This window comes from Puntigrus tetrazona, chromosome 8 (genome assembly GCF_018831695.1).
Source record: "Puntigrus tetrazona isolate hp1 chromosome 8, ASM1883169v1, whole genome shotgun sequence".
NCBI classification, from domain to species: Eukaryota; Metazoa; Chordata; class Actinopteri; order Cypriniformes; family Cyprinidae; genus Puntigrus; species Puntigrus tetrazona.
Window position 1 is genome coordinate 13,185,407 of NC_056706.1, and position 14,007 is coordinate 13,199,413.

The 14,007-nt window shown below is 35.8% G+C and overlaps 1 protein-coding gene across 1 annotated transcript in view; it reads right to left on the reverse strand.

Annotated features, from left to right (window-relative positions):
• Positions 1-460: 460 nt before the first annotated feature.
• Positions 461-14,007, reverse strand: part of tafa3b (TAFA chemokine like family member 3b) — a 60,259-nt gene continuing 46,712 nt past the window's right edge. Inside the window, exons 3-5 of the mRNA XM_043246845.1 lie at positions 5,308-5,457; positions 4,080-4,204; positions 461-1,248 (exon numbers count right to left, since the gene is read on the reverse strand). Coding sequence (XP_043102780.1) covers positions 1,237-1,248; positions 4,080-4,204; positions 5,308-5,457 — 287 coding nt within the window. The 3' untranslated portion in view covers positions 461-1,236. The remainder of the gene's footprint in view (positions 1,249-4,079; positions 4,205-5,307; positions 5,458-14,007) is intronic.

The window sequence follows — 14,007 nt, forward strand, 5'->3', positions numbered from 1 at the left end:
TGTGTGTGTGCTGCCATTGTAGTTAGTATTAATGAATTTTATTTTGGGCTAATTTCTGTAATCTCTTATTAGACATGCGCAAACCTTCTCGAAATTTCCTCAAAGCTAAATAGCATGTGCATTGGACAGATTGAGCATTCGATTAAACAAATACAAATCCCATTTTGTTGTCCGAAAGGGAAGGACAGAGAGAGAAGTGGTGTATAGATTGTGTATATTTACACTGCAAAGAGTTATTTTAGTTCCTTTTGAAACATGAGGGTGTGCATTTAGAGTGACTGCGGTTTTGTCTTAAGGCGTAAAGGTCAGAAAACACGATACATACATAACGCTGATTATGTTATTTTTCTGCGTATCAGTATCAGTGGAGGAAAACTGAATAAATCATGTTATTGGTGGCACAACAAGCCATTAGGTTTCACTAGCTTGCAGCCTCTGAAATCAGAGTACGGAGAAAAAGTATTTTCGACATTTTTAATTATTGAATATAATACTGACACATGTACTCAATAGCAGTTACCAGGCTGGATAAAAACATTGATAATAAAAGTGATAACCTTTTAACTTTATTCTGCTTGTTTTGAGAATAACACTTTGAGCTTTTACACTTTTACATTTTCTAGAATATACTGGTACATCTAATCTGTTATTTCAGACTGTGGGCTTGAAAAGCTTTAATTTAGAAACAAACAATATACAGAAGATGAGTCCGTTAAAGGTCCAGATCGTTTTATATGTTTAAATGCTGTTTAAAGGATTCCACAAGAAATGGTCGGACCTTCTGATCGGGTAGACCAGGGATGGTTATGGATTTGCCGGAAGAACTGAAGGACAAGGAAGGAGGGCATGTTGCTGATAAGCTTAAACTCCATTGGGCTGCACTGGTGTAGATGATCCAAACGCCTTCCGTAAAAAAAAGAAAAAAAAACAACTGCATACGTACATAGAGACCCCCCAGCCAACACATTTTGAGGTTGTGGATCCACACCCAGAAGATTGAGCGTCCGGAAGGCCAGGGGGTCCGTTGAAGTGGACACATTAACTTCAGGATGGTCCTAACGTTTATGGTGGATATATTTCTGGAGATCAGTCTGTTCCTCAGATCGCAAATAATCTTCGTTTGACTAATATCGATCGATCCTGTTAGCTGAAGCTCAATGCTGTCTCTAGTTAGTCTTCACTTTCAGCACTTTCGTCCCCAGTAAGTTGGGTCTGGTGGTTTCATGGAGTGCAGAACTATCGGGTCACCTGAAATAAAGAAAAAGGGAGAATTTAGGTTTGACAATTTGGGGTATTTTCCCATTAGACACACCTGCACCTGTGTTTACCAGCACATCTGACTCCAATAACCCCCAAATATTAATCACTCTGAACTATATGGCCTTATTTTGTGCAGAGGAGGAAGTCATCTGGTTCTCCATCTCTGTTAGCACAGATTTCATTAATGCTTGACATTTATCCGCACAGACTTCTTGTCCTGGCCACTGATGGGCATGGTCCGACAGAGCTGTGGGTGAAACAGTTGGCGCCCAAGCAAACTCATTCATTTAGAACTTGGCACCATGCCTTCCAAGTTGGCACAGAGGGATGACTGAGGAGAGTGGCATTGGCACGATGCCCGATACTTGATCCACCCTCTCAGTCTTTCTCTTTCTTTCCTCTTCCCGGTGTGTCTTTCAGTTTTGGCAAGGTTTATGCTGCAAGAGGTTTGCTGGCATATACGAACAGTTACCATGCTGATCAATCATTATAAACATCCGCAAGTGAACAAAGTAACTCTCCTATATTCTTACAACCTGCACTGTAGGTCTTTGCAATATGTAAGATCTCCAGCTTCTTTCTTTTGATTTCTTTTAATGTGATGTATCATGTTCACTTATTAATCTTGGTTAAAAGTTTTAATCAGCATGTGGTCCAATAATAAATACAAACTTAGAGAAGTGAGATCACTTTAAAACATTTCAGATTGAGCTAAAGAGCTGAAGGTTCAATGCTGTAGGTCTCATTCTGAGCACAGTTGCATCTGTAATGAGAATTAATGTGTTTGTGTGGGTTTATGTAGCTGTACTTTTATAGGACCAGATGAAACCTCTAGGGATGTTCTCAAAGGTAAAAATTATTCATAAAGTAAATAACTTTTTGGTTTTTTTTTCATGTAACAAGACAATATACATGCTGTAATATAACTTTAAAGAAAATGTGAGTGCTACCATGAGGGTATTTTAAGCGTTTTTCAGTGTGTTGCCATGCAGGTGTTCAGAATATTAGGTGGTTGCTCGAGCCAAAAAAGAGACTTTTGTCTTTATGATTTTTTGTTTGCAGGCACTATTAACAATAAGCTTCGGGTCAGATTTTGCCCACACAGTGGGAACAAGACCCCCCTACAAAGAGAGAAAGAATGATGCGAGAAAGAATGATGTGACAGAGGGTTGTGTGTGTGCATGCTTCAAAATAATATATAAACTCATTTTAATACACACACATACACAAACACGATTTCAAGAATTCATAAGATTTCACTAGATCTAAAGAAACAGCACATGCATTCAAAAGCACTTCAGCACACACATGTAGGTTCACATGAATTCACTATAATGAAATATGGATCAGTGTTACGTGTGCATTTTATATTATGAGAGTCATGATGGCACAGAATAGCTTATCAGTCATTGATCATACCAGTCTCTTTCTTCTGCTCTTCTTCTGCTCTCCTCTAGATTCTATATATATATATATATATATATATATATATATATATATATATATATATATATATATATATATATATATATATATATATATATATATATATATATATATATATATATATATATATATACACATATACATATGTATAATATGTAAATTACCACGACTTTCATTTTTACAGTAATGGCTGAAAACTCTCCAGATATGTCTCCATGTATTGTTTTGTACAATAAAACAGAGTAGAGGCTAAGTAAGTCTAGAAAATTGAAATCTGTCAAAACTTTTAATTGGAAAAGTTTCAATATTTATAACTGCAGTGTATGGAAAATACATATTCTACTGGTTAATATTGTAATAATAATAATATATGTAGTTGTGTGTGAATAATTTGATTTGAGTCCTGAATACTTTCTCTCCAGCAGTCCAAAATGAAGTTTCTGTCACACTTATCAATGTCGGGTGAATTGACAAAAATTGCCAGCAATACGTGTAATGAATTACTTACTGGCCTTGAATGTGAATGTGTAGTAAAATGCAAAATAGCCTAATGCATAGTGCACATTAATGGCCAGATATGTATAAACCATTTACTTTTTGTTCCTAAAGTAAAAAAACAAATTTCCTTGAATTTTCCACTTGGCAAGCATTCACTTTGTACCCTGCTCTCCACTGACTAGAGATCAGAATACATGTTGACATCAAGTCTTCTGGTCACTTCATTTTATTTACTGCTTTGTTCTGCCTTTGACTTTTTCTGTTGAGAACAGTCTCAGTCAGTCACTTCACATCTGTCACTCATAACATAAGTGCTTGTGTGTTTGTTGCTGTGCTTGTCTCTCTCTTTCTCCATCTCCGTCTCTTTTTGTCAAAATTCAAGAAGCTTTATTGGCAGGATAAAAAGGGGTTGTCTCTGTTTCTCTGTTTTGTTCTTCTTTTTTTCCTAAATCAGGCTGTACTGTGTTTGATGTCAGTTCCAACAAACTTCAGACTCTCTCCCCATGAACTCCTAAGGTATGGCACGAAGCGTGTTCACAACAAGAGGAATTAGGTCACTGAGAGAAAGAAAGACAGGCTTTTTTCCAAAATCTAGTGAGTTGCCTATCTAGACCACATTTTAAATACTGAGAGACGGATTCTAAGGCATCGTTGCTTGTATATTTCATTGCAAAAACACCCATTAACATAGACAGATAATGAACAAAACCAGATAATGTCAGTTATGGAATTGATTATTTTACCTAATATTTTTGTGTGATGTGTTTTAGTGCAGTATTGCACTTGGAATGTGAATAACCCTGACAGCTCTGAAAGTTACGGCATCCCACAGGCGTAGTGGGTGTTTTGTGGCGTGTGTGGGAGTATATACTAACCTTGGTGGTCTTCACCTTGTTTCCAGTGCTGCAGCTCCAGCCTGTGAGGTCAGGCAAGACTTTACACTCCTCACCATCCAAACACGGCTGCATCTGACACCACCACTTCTGAGCTACTATAGATGCTACACACACACACACACACACATCACAGGGAACATGAACAAGTACACTAAGGTCAGTACAAACAGACACACTCACTTAAAAGAAGTAGAGGTCATATCATGGAATGGAAGGAAACAAAGCAGGCAAATTTTGCATTGTCTCTAGACAGGTGTAGCACCTACAACGCTGTATTTCCTTTGGAAGAACCTTTGGCTTTGCAAGAGCCAAACATAAAAGTGGTCATTAGAGGTCAGCCTGCTAATTTCTGAGGGTTGAATAGAGGGTGGAAAATTGGCATGAACTACTAAATTACTAGGGCTGTTGATGTAGCTTGTTAATTTAGTGCACTTAATTATAAAAAATGGATGCATGCACCCTGACATGTACACTGCTAAAGGCCATACGCTTTACCAAATCATGCTTATCGAGAGCAGGCAGTACAGAATAAGTACTTCAACAGGATATGTACTGTTCAAAAACAGCTAGATGAAGAGTAACTGAATGCATTTGGGAAAGTTAAACTGTCTTTCCATCTTAAAAATATGGCAATTACAATGCAGGATGTGAGATGATCAGTAATTATTCATTAGAATTAATGTCATTCATTTCAATAAAATGTAAGCCCTACAAATTAAGAGTGGTTTAGTATCTAAGTTAAAATTGTAAGTTGACTTCATGGAAAGAAATTAAATTGGAAAAAACGATATGACCCCTTAAATACAGAGGATCATGGAGCAGCTCAGGAGCAAGAAAACGGCAAACAGATGAGGAGCTATTTGAGATGATACAGAGAGAAAGAATGAAGCATGAGATGGGGTGAAACATGGCTTATTTGACATTTCCTCTCACGCAGAGCGCTGTGTGTAGAGACACTTGAGCTATTTTTTCCTGAGCTTACAGTCAGGCAAAATAAGATAACGATCGATTTCTCTGTCAAGTGGACAGTGTTGACACAATATTAAATGAAACAGCCAGACAGCTGAGGGAGACAAAGAGACCGAAAGACAGAGAATGAGAGAAAAAGAGAGAGGTGGAGTACACGATTTCACATTTAGCCCTTAAGTTCATCCAAACACTAAATATATGGAAATAAGAGCTGGAAGGAATCAAAGGTTCATTTTACCATCCACACAGGAGGGTGCAGCCCTCGTTGTTCCAGCGACTTGTCCTGGGAAGCAGGAGCACTTAACCGTCTGTGATCGCTCCTCAATCTTATTTCTGTTACAGCAGCGGTGGGCTGCAATCACCTCACATGTGCCAGCCTTCACGTGCACTGCAACAAAACACACACACACACATTTCATAAGAACATTTGTCTCTGAATGACATTGCAGTCAGCATCTCATTTACACAGGCACACCTGCAGTCAGTGATTTCACCACAGTGTCCTGCTTTGCTGGGTACAGCTTCGTTTTACACGTTATTTATAGCTAGTGTTGATTAATACATTTTCATAAGATTAACTCAATAAATAAAAAAAAAAAAAACTATCTATAGTTCAATTTGTAATTAATATGACATTTCAATTTCACATCACATTTTATTTTCTTTTTTTTCAGTTTATTTCAATGTTTTATTTATTGTTTTGAAGGACATATATGTGAGCCCGGAACACAAAACCACTTTTAAGTAGCATGGGTTCATTTGTAGCAATAGCCGAAATATATTGTGTGGGTCAAAATGATTTTTCTTTTATGCCAAAAATCAGTTAGAAAAATCATGTTCAATTAAGATATTATTTACATTTTGTCACATATTTGGATTCTTTGTTGTTGTTTTCTCTTGTCCCATGTGCTCTGTGTGCCCTACTTTCTGTTAATTGTCTCATTGTGTTCAGGTGTGTCTAGTTAGCTTAGTAATTTCCTGTGTGTGTATATAAGTTCAAGTTTGGTCTTGTGTATTAATGTGTGTGGTTATAGTCTGTCTGCATGCATGTTTATTTGCTCTTTTGTAGAAAGTTCTGTTCTTGTCAAGCGCTCATTCCTGAACCACACCGTGACGCATTTCTTACCGAATCTAAACTTAATATTTGATTAGTAATATGCATTGCTGAGGACTTCATTTAAACAACTTTTTGCACCCTCAGATTTTCAAATAGTTGTATCTCATCTATATATTGTCCTAGCTTCTTGCATCAATGGAAAGCATATTTATTCAATATGTATCATTTTCAAAAAATGGACCCTTATTACTGGTTTTGTGGTCCAGGGTCATAAATTTTAGTGTTTCATGTTTTTTCAAAGTTTAAGTGTCTTTGACCATGATCAAGATGTTTTATGATCAAGACGTTTTAGATCGTTTATAAATAGTACACTAGTACCACTTAAACCAGTTTAGTACACTAAAACCATTTTTGCTCAGAAATTGCTAGTAAATTTCACAGTTGATTACAAAGAAATGGCAAGAAATACACTGAAATTAAACGTGATATGTTTAAATAGACTGAAACCCTTCTTTGTGTTATGCAACTTACATCACAAACAATTTTGATTAATTTTGCACACAGGTCAGGCAGCATGCACTTATTTTTAAAACTAATTGAAATAATAAAAAAAGATAAATACCCATACTTTCTAGCTATTTTTATAGAAATGCTTCAGTCTGTCCAAAGAATTAAGGCCTGTTTTTTTATGCAGGAAACATACAAGCTTTGCCCAGTATTTTTTGAGAACTTTAATTAAAGCTCTGAGGGTCACAGAGATGAAAAGAAGACATAACCAAAAATTAATAACAGAAGCACTCTGGGTGCCCGACGGCTACTTGCTAGGCCTTCGAAATGATTGAAATTCTAGCAGAGATCTTCAGCATCTCACTATCTCAATATCACGTCAATGAAAAGTGTTTTTCTCTTTCCGAGTGTTTGAAATTTGCAGACATGCCTTTGAAACGTTAAAACTGAAACAGCAAGACAGAAAAACACAGAGTGCTATTAGAGAAAAGAGAAAACGCCGATAATGAGTGAAAAACAAACGTCTGAATTCATTTTTTTAAAGATCGCTCTTGATCTTTCTCAATCCACCCACCTTGTCTGAAGCATTCAAAACAGTTTATTGTGGATCAGTACAGCTTAGTGGCTTTCACCCTACAAACACCAGAGGCTTCAGCTGAAATTTAGTCTGAGCTTTAGAACATGCCCCTTAATGGCTGGAGCGGGTTTATCATCAGCCGCCGTGTTTAAGGGGGATACTCTTGTTAGCTGTTAGCTGGTATAAAGTTTCTGATCCCTGTTTCTGAAGGGACTTTTAGTATAGGGACTGTTACATAGATCGATACTGCAGCTTTGGGGTGCTTTTTTTTTAATATTGCCTGAAATAAAACCTCTAAATCTGTGCTGGGCCCTCTATTTCAAATCTCGCTTGCTTGTTCCAGATTTATTGGTCATGAATGCAAGTTGTGTCTTGGTTTTTGCCTTTAGTTTTCAAAGGAAAAAAACAGCAGTCTTTTAAAGCCAGCATGAAGGTTTTGGACACGATGACATCATTCTGTTGCTGGACTTCCTTTATAACTAATAATAAACGTGCAGGATAGGTATTGACGTGCAAAGGTTTATTTTTAAAAATAATGACGTTTTAAACTAAACATTAGATCTGTGAAATTCTTTACACTGTATGTGAAATATCAGTAACTAGTCATTTTTCTGTATTTGTTTGCTAGGATGCTGAGCAGTTAATTCAGTAAAAGAAAAAAAATGCTAAATGTTTCCAAAGACTATAAAGTATTATTTTTTTCCTTAGCTTATTGAAAAGGTTTTGTCTTCTTTGCTTTTAAATAAAAGTAAATAAATCTAAAATAACATTTCTTTACTTTTCGTTTCAAGATATTGTATCAAAGACTGTTCCTTAAAAGCAAGACAAAAATATTGATTTAAATAAATATATTTTGCAATGTAGCCTGCAAAAATTCTGAATTGGACTTGGTATGAATATTTTTTTTTTCTATGCTTTTGTCTCATTTAATTGCATCAGACCTTGTGTGAACAGACCTTGACCAGCAGCAGAACATGAGGAACAGGCTAAGCAATGGAACTGCTAAAGGACTAAAATGAACCAACCAACCAACATGATCAAATATTACAACAGTGTTCGAATGGAATGACCTTTAGCTAGTCGGAAGAGGAAATTCTTGTGAGTGCTAGAATGAAATATCCTTCAGAACAGAGCATGCTTTATGTTGCTTTTGGAATGACTCTGTCCTTCAGTGGATGACCAGCGCAGGGTGAAACAGCCAATCAATTCAATCTCCACAGACATTACCTCACATCAGATTAATCCATCCTGACTTGCTCAAAATGGGGGTTGACGTTGCTGGTCATCAGACTGTGCTGTGTGTGTGTGTGTGTGTGCGTGTGCAAAATGTGTAAATGTCAACCATCCCGTGAGATCGACCTCTCAGCTGAGAAACGATGCTTTCAACCATATTCTTTCTCATCATGCATCTCACTAACTGCAGTGACAGGGCATTTCATTTCTGTGTTCCCAACATGATGGGATTCCACAATATGGCCCCTGAAGATTTGAACGGAGGCGTTTTTCACACACACACACACACACACACACACACACACACACACTGTCATACAGCACCTTGGAGGAGTTTGGGTCAGGGGTCTGGGAGTGTGTGTTTGTCCTAGGGGAGGTATGTTCCTTTATTCTTTTTCTTTCTTTTCATTTCTCGCTTTCTCACCTTCCACTTTCTCCTTCCTCTACCTCTCTCTTGTCCTGAATTTTCATTTCTGTCTTTCAATTTAGTATTTGCCAATTTCCTATTTGTATATTTCTGTTTGCTATATATATATATATATATATATATATATATATATATATATATATATATATATATATATATATATATATATATATAATATGAGAGGAGAGTGTGAATCTACATAACGCCGCCATTTTGAGAGGATCAGCCTCTGCTGCAAATGCAGATGATCAGAGTTACTTTTGCAATTCTTGATGCAGCATGAAAGACAAACAATGGTGACATTTTCCACAATCATAAAAATCAAAATCCTGCCCTGAACTTAATAGCAGAGAGGCAGCGTGATGCTTTAAAAATGGCAGATAAACAAAGCAGTTTCCCAGAACTCTACAAAAAAAAAAAAAAAAAAAAAAACACAGCAAAAACGATGGGTTGCACATATTGGGTCACTGAGTCACATGTTGGGTTATTTTGTAAAAGATCGGGTAATGTTTTAACATCATTGGGTTATTACTAAGCCAGCGTTGGGTTAAATTGGTTGCTGTGACGACGGTTCAAATTTTGACGGACAAGTGACTCACAAATGGAAGCTGCTGCGTCAGTATGAGGTTTAATATCATTTTTTAAAAACTCTTATAACATTGCACATAATAAATAGTATATAAATAAAACTCTAAGATGTCATTTTATTATAATTTTTAACAAAGTTGTAATTCCCTTTAGTCAGAGTATTGCACTCCGATTGTAACGTAAATGAATACCTTGCTGTCCAAATTAGCTGGCTATAAATTACTTATTATATTTATTTATTTATTGTCTATTTTTAATCTATCAATTTAAATATTTATATAATAATATTAAATTATTTTCTTAATTTTTGATATTTTTCATCTTACCTTTTGAATCTGTTTTACAGTGAGTTTCTGTGTGGTTTCCTCTCTGCTTGTTTTAATACCAACTTATCAAAGTCTGTTGATTGAAATGTCAAGACGTAAATATTGCGAGTGTTGGATCCTCTCAGTAGGGTGAATTATATTACTCAGTCATTACAGACAGAAAACCTTCAATTTGTGAGGGAAACATTGCGTAGCTCAGAGGGAGTGCCGCCCAAATCAGCTGTAAATGGCAAATGCAAATATTTGTGTAATCGGAATGAGAGGGCGATGGCTTTCCTGTATCGTGGGACCACAAGATGGTAGAGAGACGGGCTTTATGCATCAGAAATCATCAGGATGGAAGGGAAAAGATTTGTATTCTGCACCTTACTAGCCACGGGAGATGCTGTTAATTGCTCAGTATGTTAATGATATCTTCATGGTGTTTGCCGGATTTACCAAGACAGCTCACTTAGTCTCCAGAAACTCTGTCTTGGGCTCTCATGCATCACTGCTCTGCTTTTGAGATCTCTAGGTTTATATCCTGCCCAGCAAACTGAACCCTTATAATAAAATGGATTAGGAAATGCTATTTCTTCATGTACAAACTTAGGCTTAGGCACAGACTTAGACAGGGTACAAATAGCTTATGTCATCATTATTTCCCATTTACTTCCTGATATTGAATAGACATATCATTTTTTTATATATATATAAAATACATTACACAAAGTGTCTACATACAACTTCATAAAAACAAATACTGACCACCTTTTAATCTATTGATGATTTATTAATTCTCACAGCCTTGTTTTTATTCCTATTAAAAAATAAATACGGCACTACCTTGAATAAGGTCTATTAAAGTTAATTTCACATTTGGGAATTTGAATTTAAAAGGCTTTCTTATTTAAATTCTGAATAACATATCACAACACATTACTGTAATTGCTGGTGGTCATTATGATGATGATGATGATGATAGGAACTTTTTTATATGCCACCACAAAACACAGCCTTCAGTAGCCAGTTTATTTATGTAATTATACAATCCCACACTGATAAATCAAACTGTTTCTCGTTCAAAGTTCTCAAATGTCAGTTTCCCTACAGACAGTCATTATATCTCTAAAGGAGCGTTCCCTGTGGCGTAGCTTTAAAATCGGCTTTTTAGAGAAAGAGCCCTCAAATGCATAAACATATTCATATACAAAAGCACAAAGATGAGCTAATGGTTTTACAGATGCTTTTAGGAGGTTCACACAAAGCCGCCAGAAACAGCATGAAATGTACACCAATAACTGACTTAAAAAAAAGGACACAGTGTTTCATAATAAAATGTGTTGGGTTTACTACACGAATCCAGGTGAAAAGCATCTGAATCAAAGGGTTTATATTTGAAAAGCATGTGTGATATTGCAACGCTGGCTCTAAACTCTGGTAGAAGGAAGATCTTCGGGAGATTGACAATATCTATAACTCTGTATATCAAATAGAATTTACTTCATATCCTACAGATAGAGAGACAAAGGGAGAAAGGAAGAGGGAATTAAAAAATATATATCTATCAAAGAGATATTCTGCCAACAGAGAAGTGTAGCGAAAAGAGCACAAAGCTATTGTTGAAGTTACCGTGTTATACTAGCAGGTCTTAAGTTTTCATTTTGTTATCGATCTTTTGGATGACTTTAATATATCACTGAATACTTCACTATGCTTGTGTGTGTGTGTGTGTGTAGAACTCAGTTGTTCGTTCACTGCACTGCAATACACTGTAAGCGGACTCCTGGCAGGTTTTATAAAACAATGCAGTGAACGCAGACACATGCTCCATTTATATACTGTACCATTAACCTGTCTGACTGTTCATACGACCAGATGTATACAGAGACACACTGCTGAAGGTAATGAGTTTTTATCGGCCCATCCGTAAGTTTGAAAGCACATTCAAATTTAAATAATTTCTCAGCAATATACAAACATAGAAAACAAGTGCACCGAGGCAGCGAGAAATAATGTCTTAACAAATGTAAGGGTACAAGGCCGTGTGTTGTGTTTTGGTCATGTTTTTTTTCTGTTGTATTTTACATCTAAACAATGTCGTCTGATTTTGCCATGTTTAGGGTTTTAGATTTTTGGGTGAGTTATGTGAACCTTACAGATTTCAACTATTGTAATTTTCATATGAAGGCCACGTTAGACAAAAAAAACCTGAAATATATATATATATATATATATATATATATATATATATATATATATATATATATATATATATATATATATATATATATTTTTTAAATATTTAATTTCAAATTAACATACACCTAGTAGTCCCTAAAGAGCATGCTTGAAGTGAAATATGCGATGTGAGAACAAAACAATAAAATAAACTGTAAATTTCACATTAACTGAATATTTTTTTTATTATGCATCATTTCCGAAAATTGTAATTGACTTAAAAATGATTTAATTTTACCATATGCCCACTATAGTTATTAATCAAATGATTTTTTTTTTCTTAAATGCGTATATTTTGGATGGATGGATAGTCAGATGAATGAGATAAATGCCATGATACACTTGAACACACTCTTAAGTAAAACCAGACCCAAATGTTAATCGCAACAGTATTGCTCTAGACACATTTTAATGTCATTTACGATTACTCCGTGAAGCAGAATCTCTTTGCTCACTGTGACTGCCTGTGTGTGTTTGAAGTAGTTTGTATTTAATTATTACTACAGTAAATGTATCCACCTGTTCCATTTCATACATGACTACTGTGGACAGGTAGCTTATGTAAGCGTACTTACTGCTCACATCTATGCTGCATTATGCATGTTGAGCACAGCGATCCCACAAACGTATGCCATTTATAATATAACTAAAAATATCTCCCATGTTGCACTAGCATATGTGGTGTCATTCAAACACGTAATCCTATACATTATTTAAACATGTTATACAAACCGAAGTTAGCATAGCCTTGAAGGAATATGTGATCTAGCGTGTGGTGTTTGTGGTCTTGTGTGTATTATTGTAGCCTGTTGGGGTTGGGGGGTGCAATGTCAGGAGATAGTGGTCTAGGTTACACACAAATAATTAAAACATTAAATATTTCTGCCACGATATAATATAATATTGATGTGTCTTCACATTTTAATATGTGCTTTGGTTGTTTGAGTAGGACTGAAAGGTAAGTCTTATGACATGTGATCTCCTCTAGAGAATCAGCCCTATAAACATCCCTAGGGACATATTTCACTTTTACAAGCGGATTTTTCCTCCCGCTTTGTGAGGGGGAGTTTCATGACATGGCTATTAAAGCCTGTGTCATTTTATGGCCATTTCAATCAGGCTCTATTTCAGAGGACAAATTGAGCTCCACCCCACACCAGAGTTCACCAAATCCTCACACACATCACAATTCATATAGATTACGGATCATTTACCATCACACACACACACACACACACACACACACACACACACACACACACATATACATACAATATATCGATCGGTCAATGCACAAAGTTAAAAATCTGCAAATCCTAAGAGATATCATACAAGGTGTGTGTGTTTTCTAAAGCAGGCTTCACTAGATGTGTGTGCTTTATTGCAGTCTGTACGAGTGGAGGCGTGTGTTAAAACAGGCTAGATGGATTGGGAATATGGGCATCCCATTAAAAACCCTTTTAACCTGCTCTCTAGTGTCGTCCACTACATATACAATACCCTGCTCTGCTGTAACAGCTACAGCTCTCTCCACACGGACCACCAGAGTGGTTTGAGCTCTCCCTTTTATTGTCTTTTTTTTGCAGTGAGCCACAATGTTTGCAACCCTTTTATGAAACCTGTGACATTTATACTCTAAATAAAAAATAATACCATAGAAAAACAATACGAAAGCTTTTTCATTAATATTAAATAAACAATACCATTATTACTTTATAATACTACAAAACAATACTTAAGGTGTACCACAATGTGTACCACAATAAATCACAAGTTACATAAACCTGAAACTAAATAGACTGAAACTTAATTCATAGATAGATATAGATATAGATAGATAGATAGATAGATAGATAGATAGATAGATAGATAGATAGAATCTGAACCATACTATTTGAAAGATTTCCATTTGGTTGGAAAACAACACATTAAATACACCAAAGCATATCATATTCATGCAATTCTGTGGAAGTGTATGTGTAACTGTGTATCTTGGCCATAAC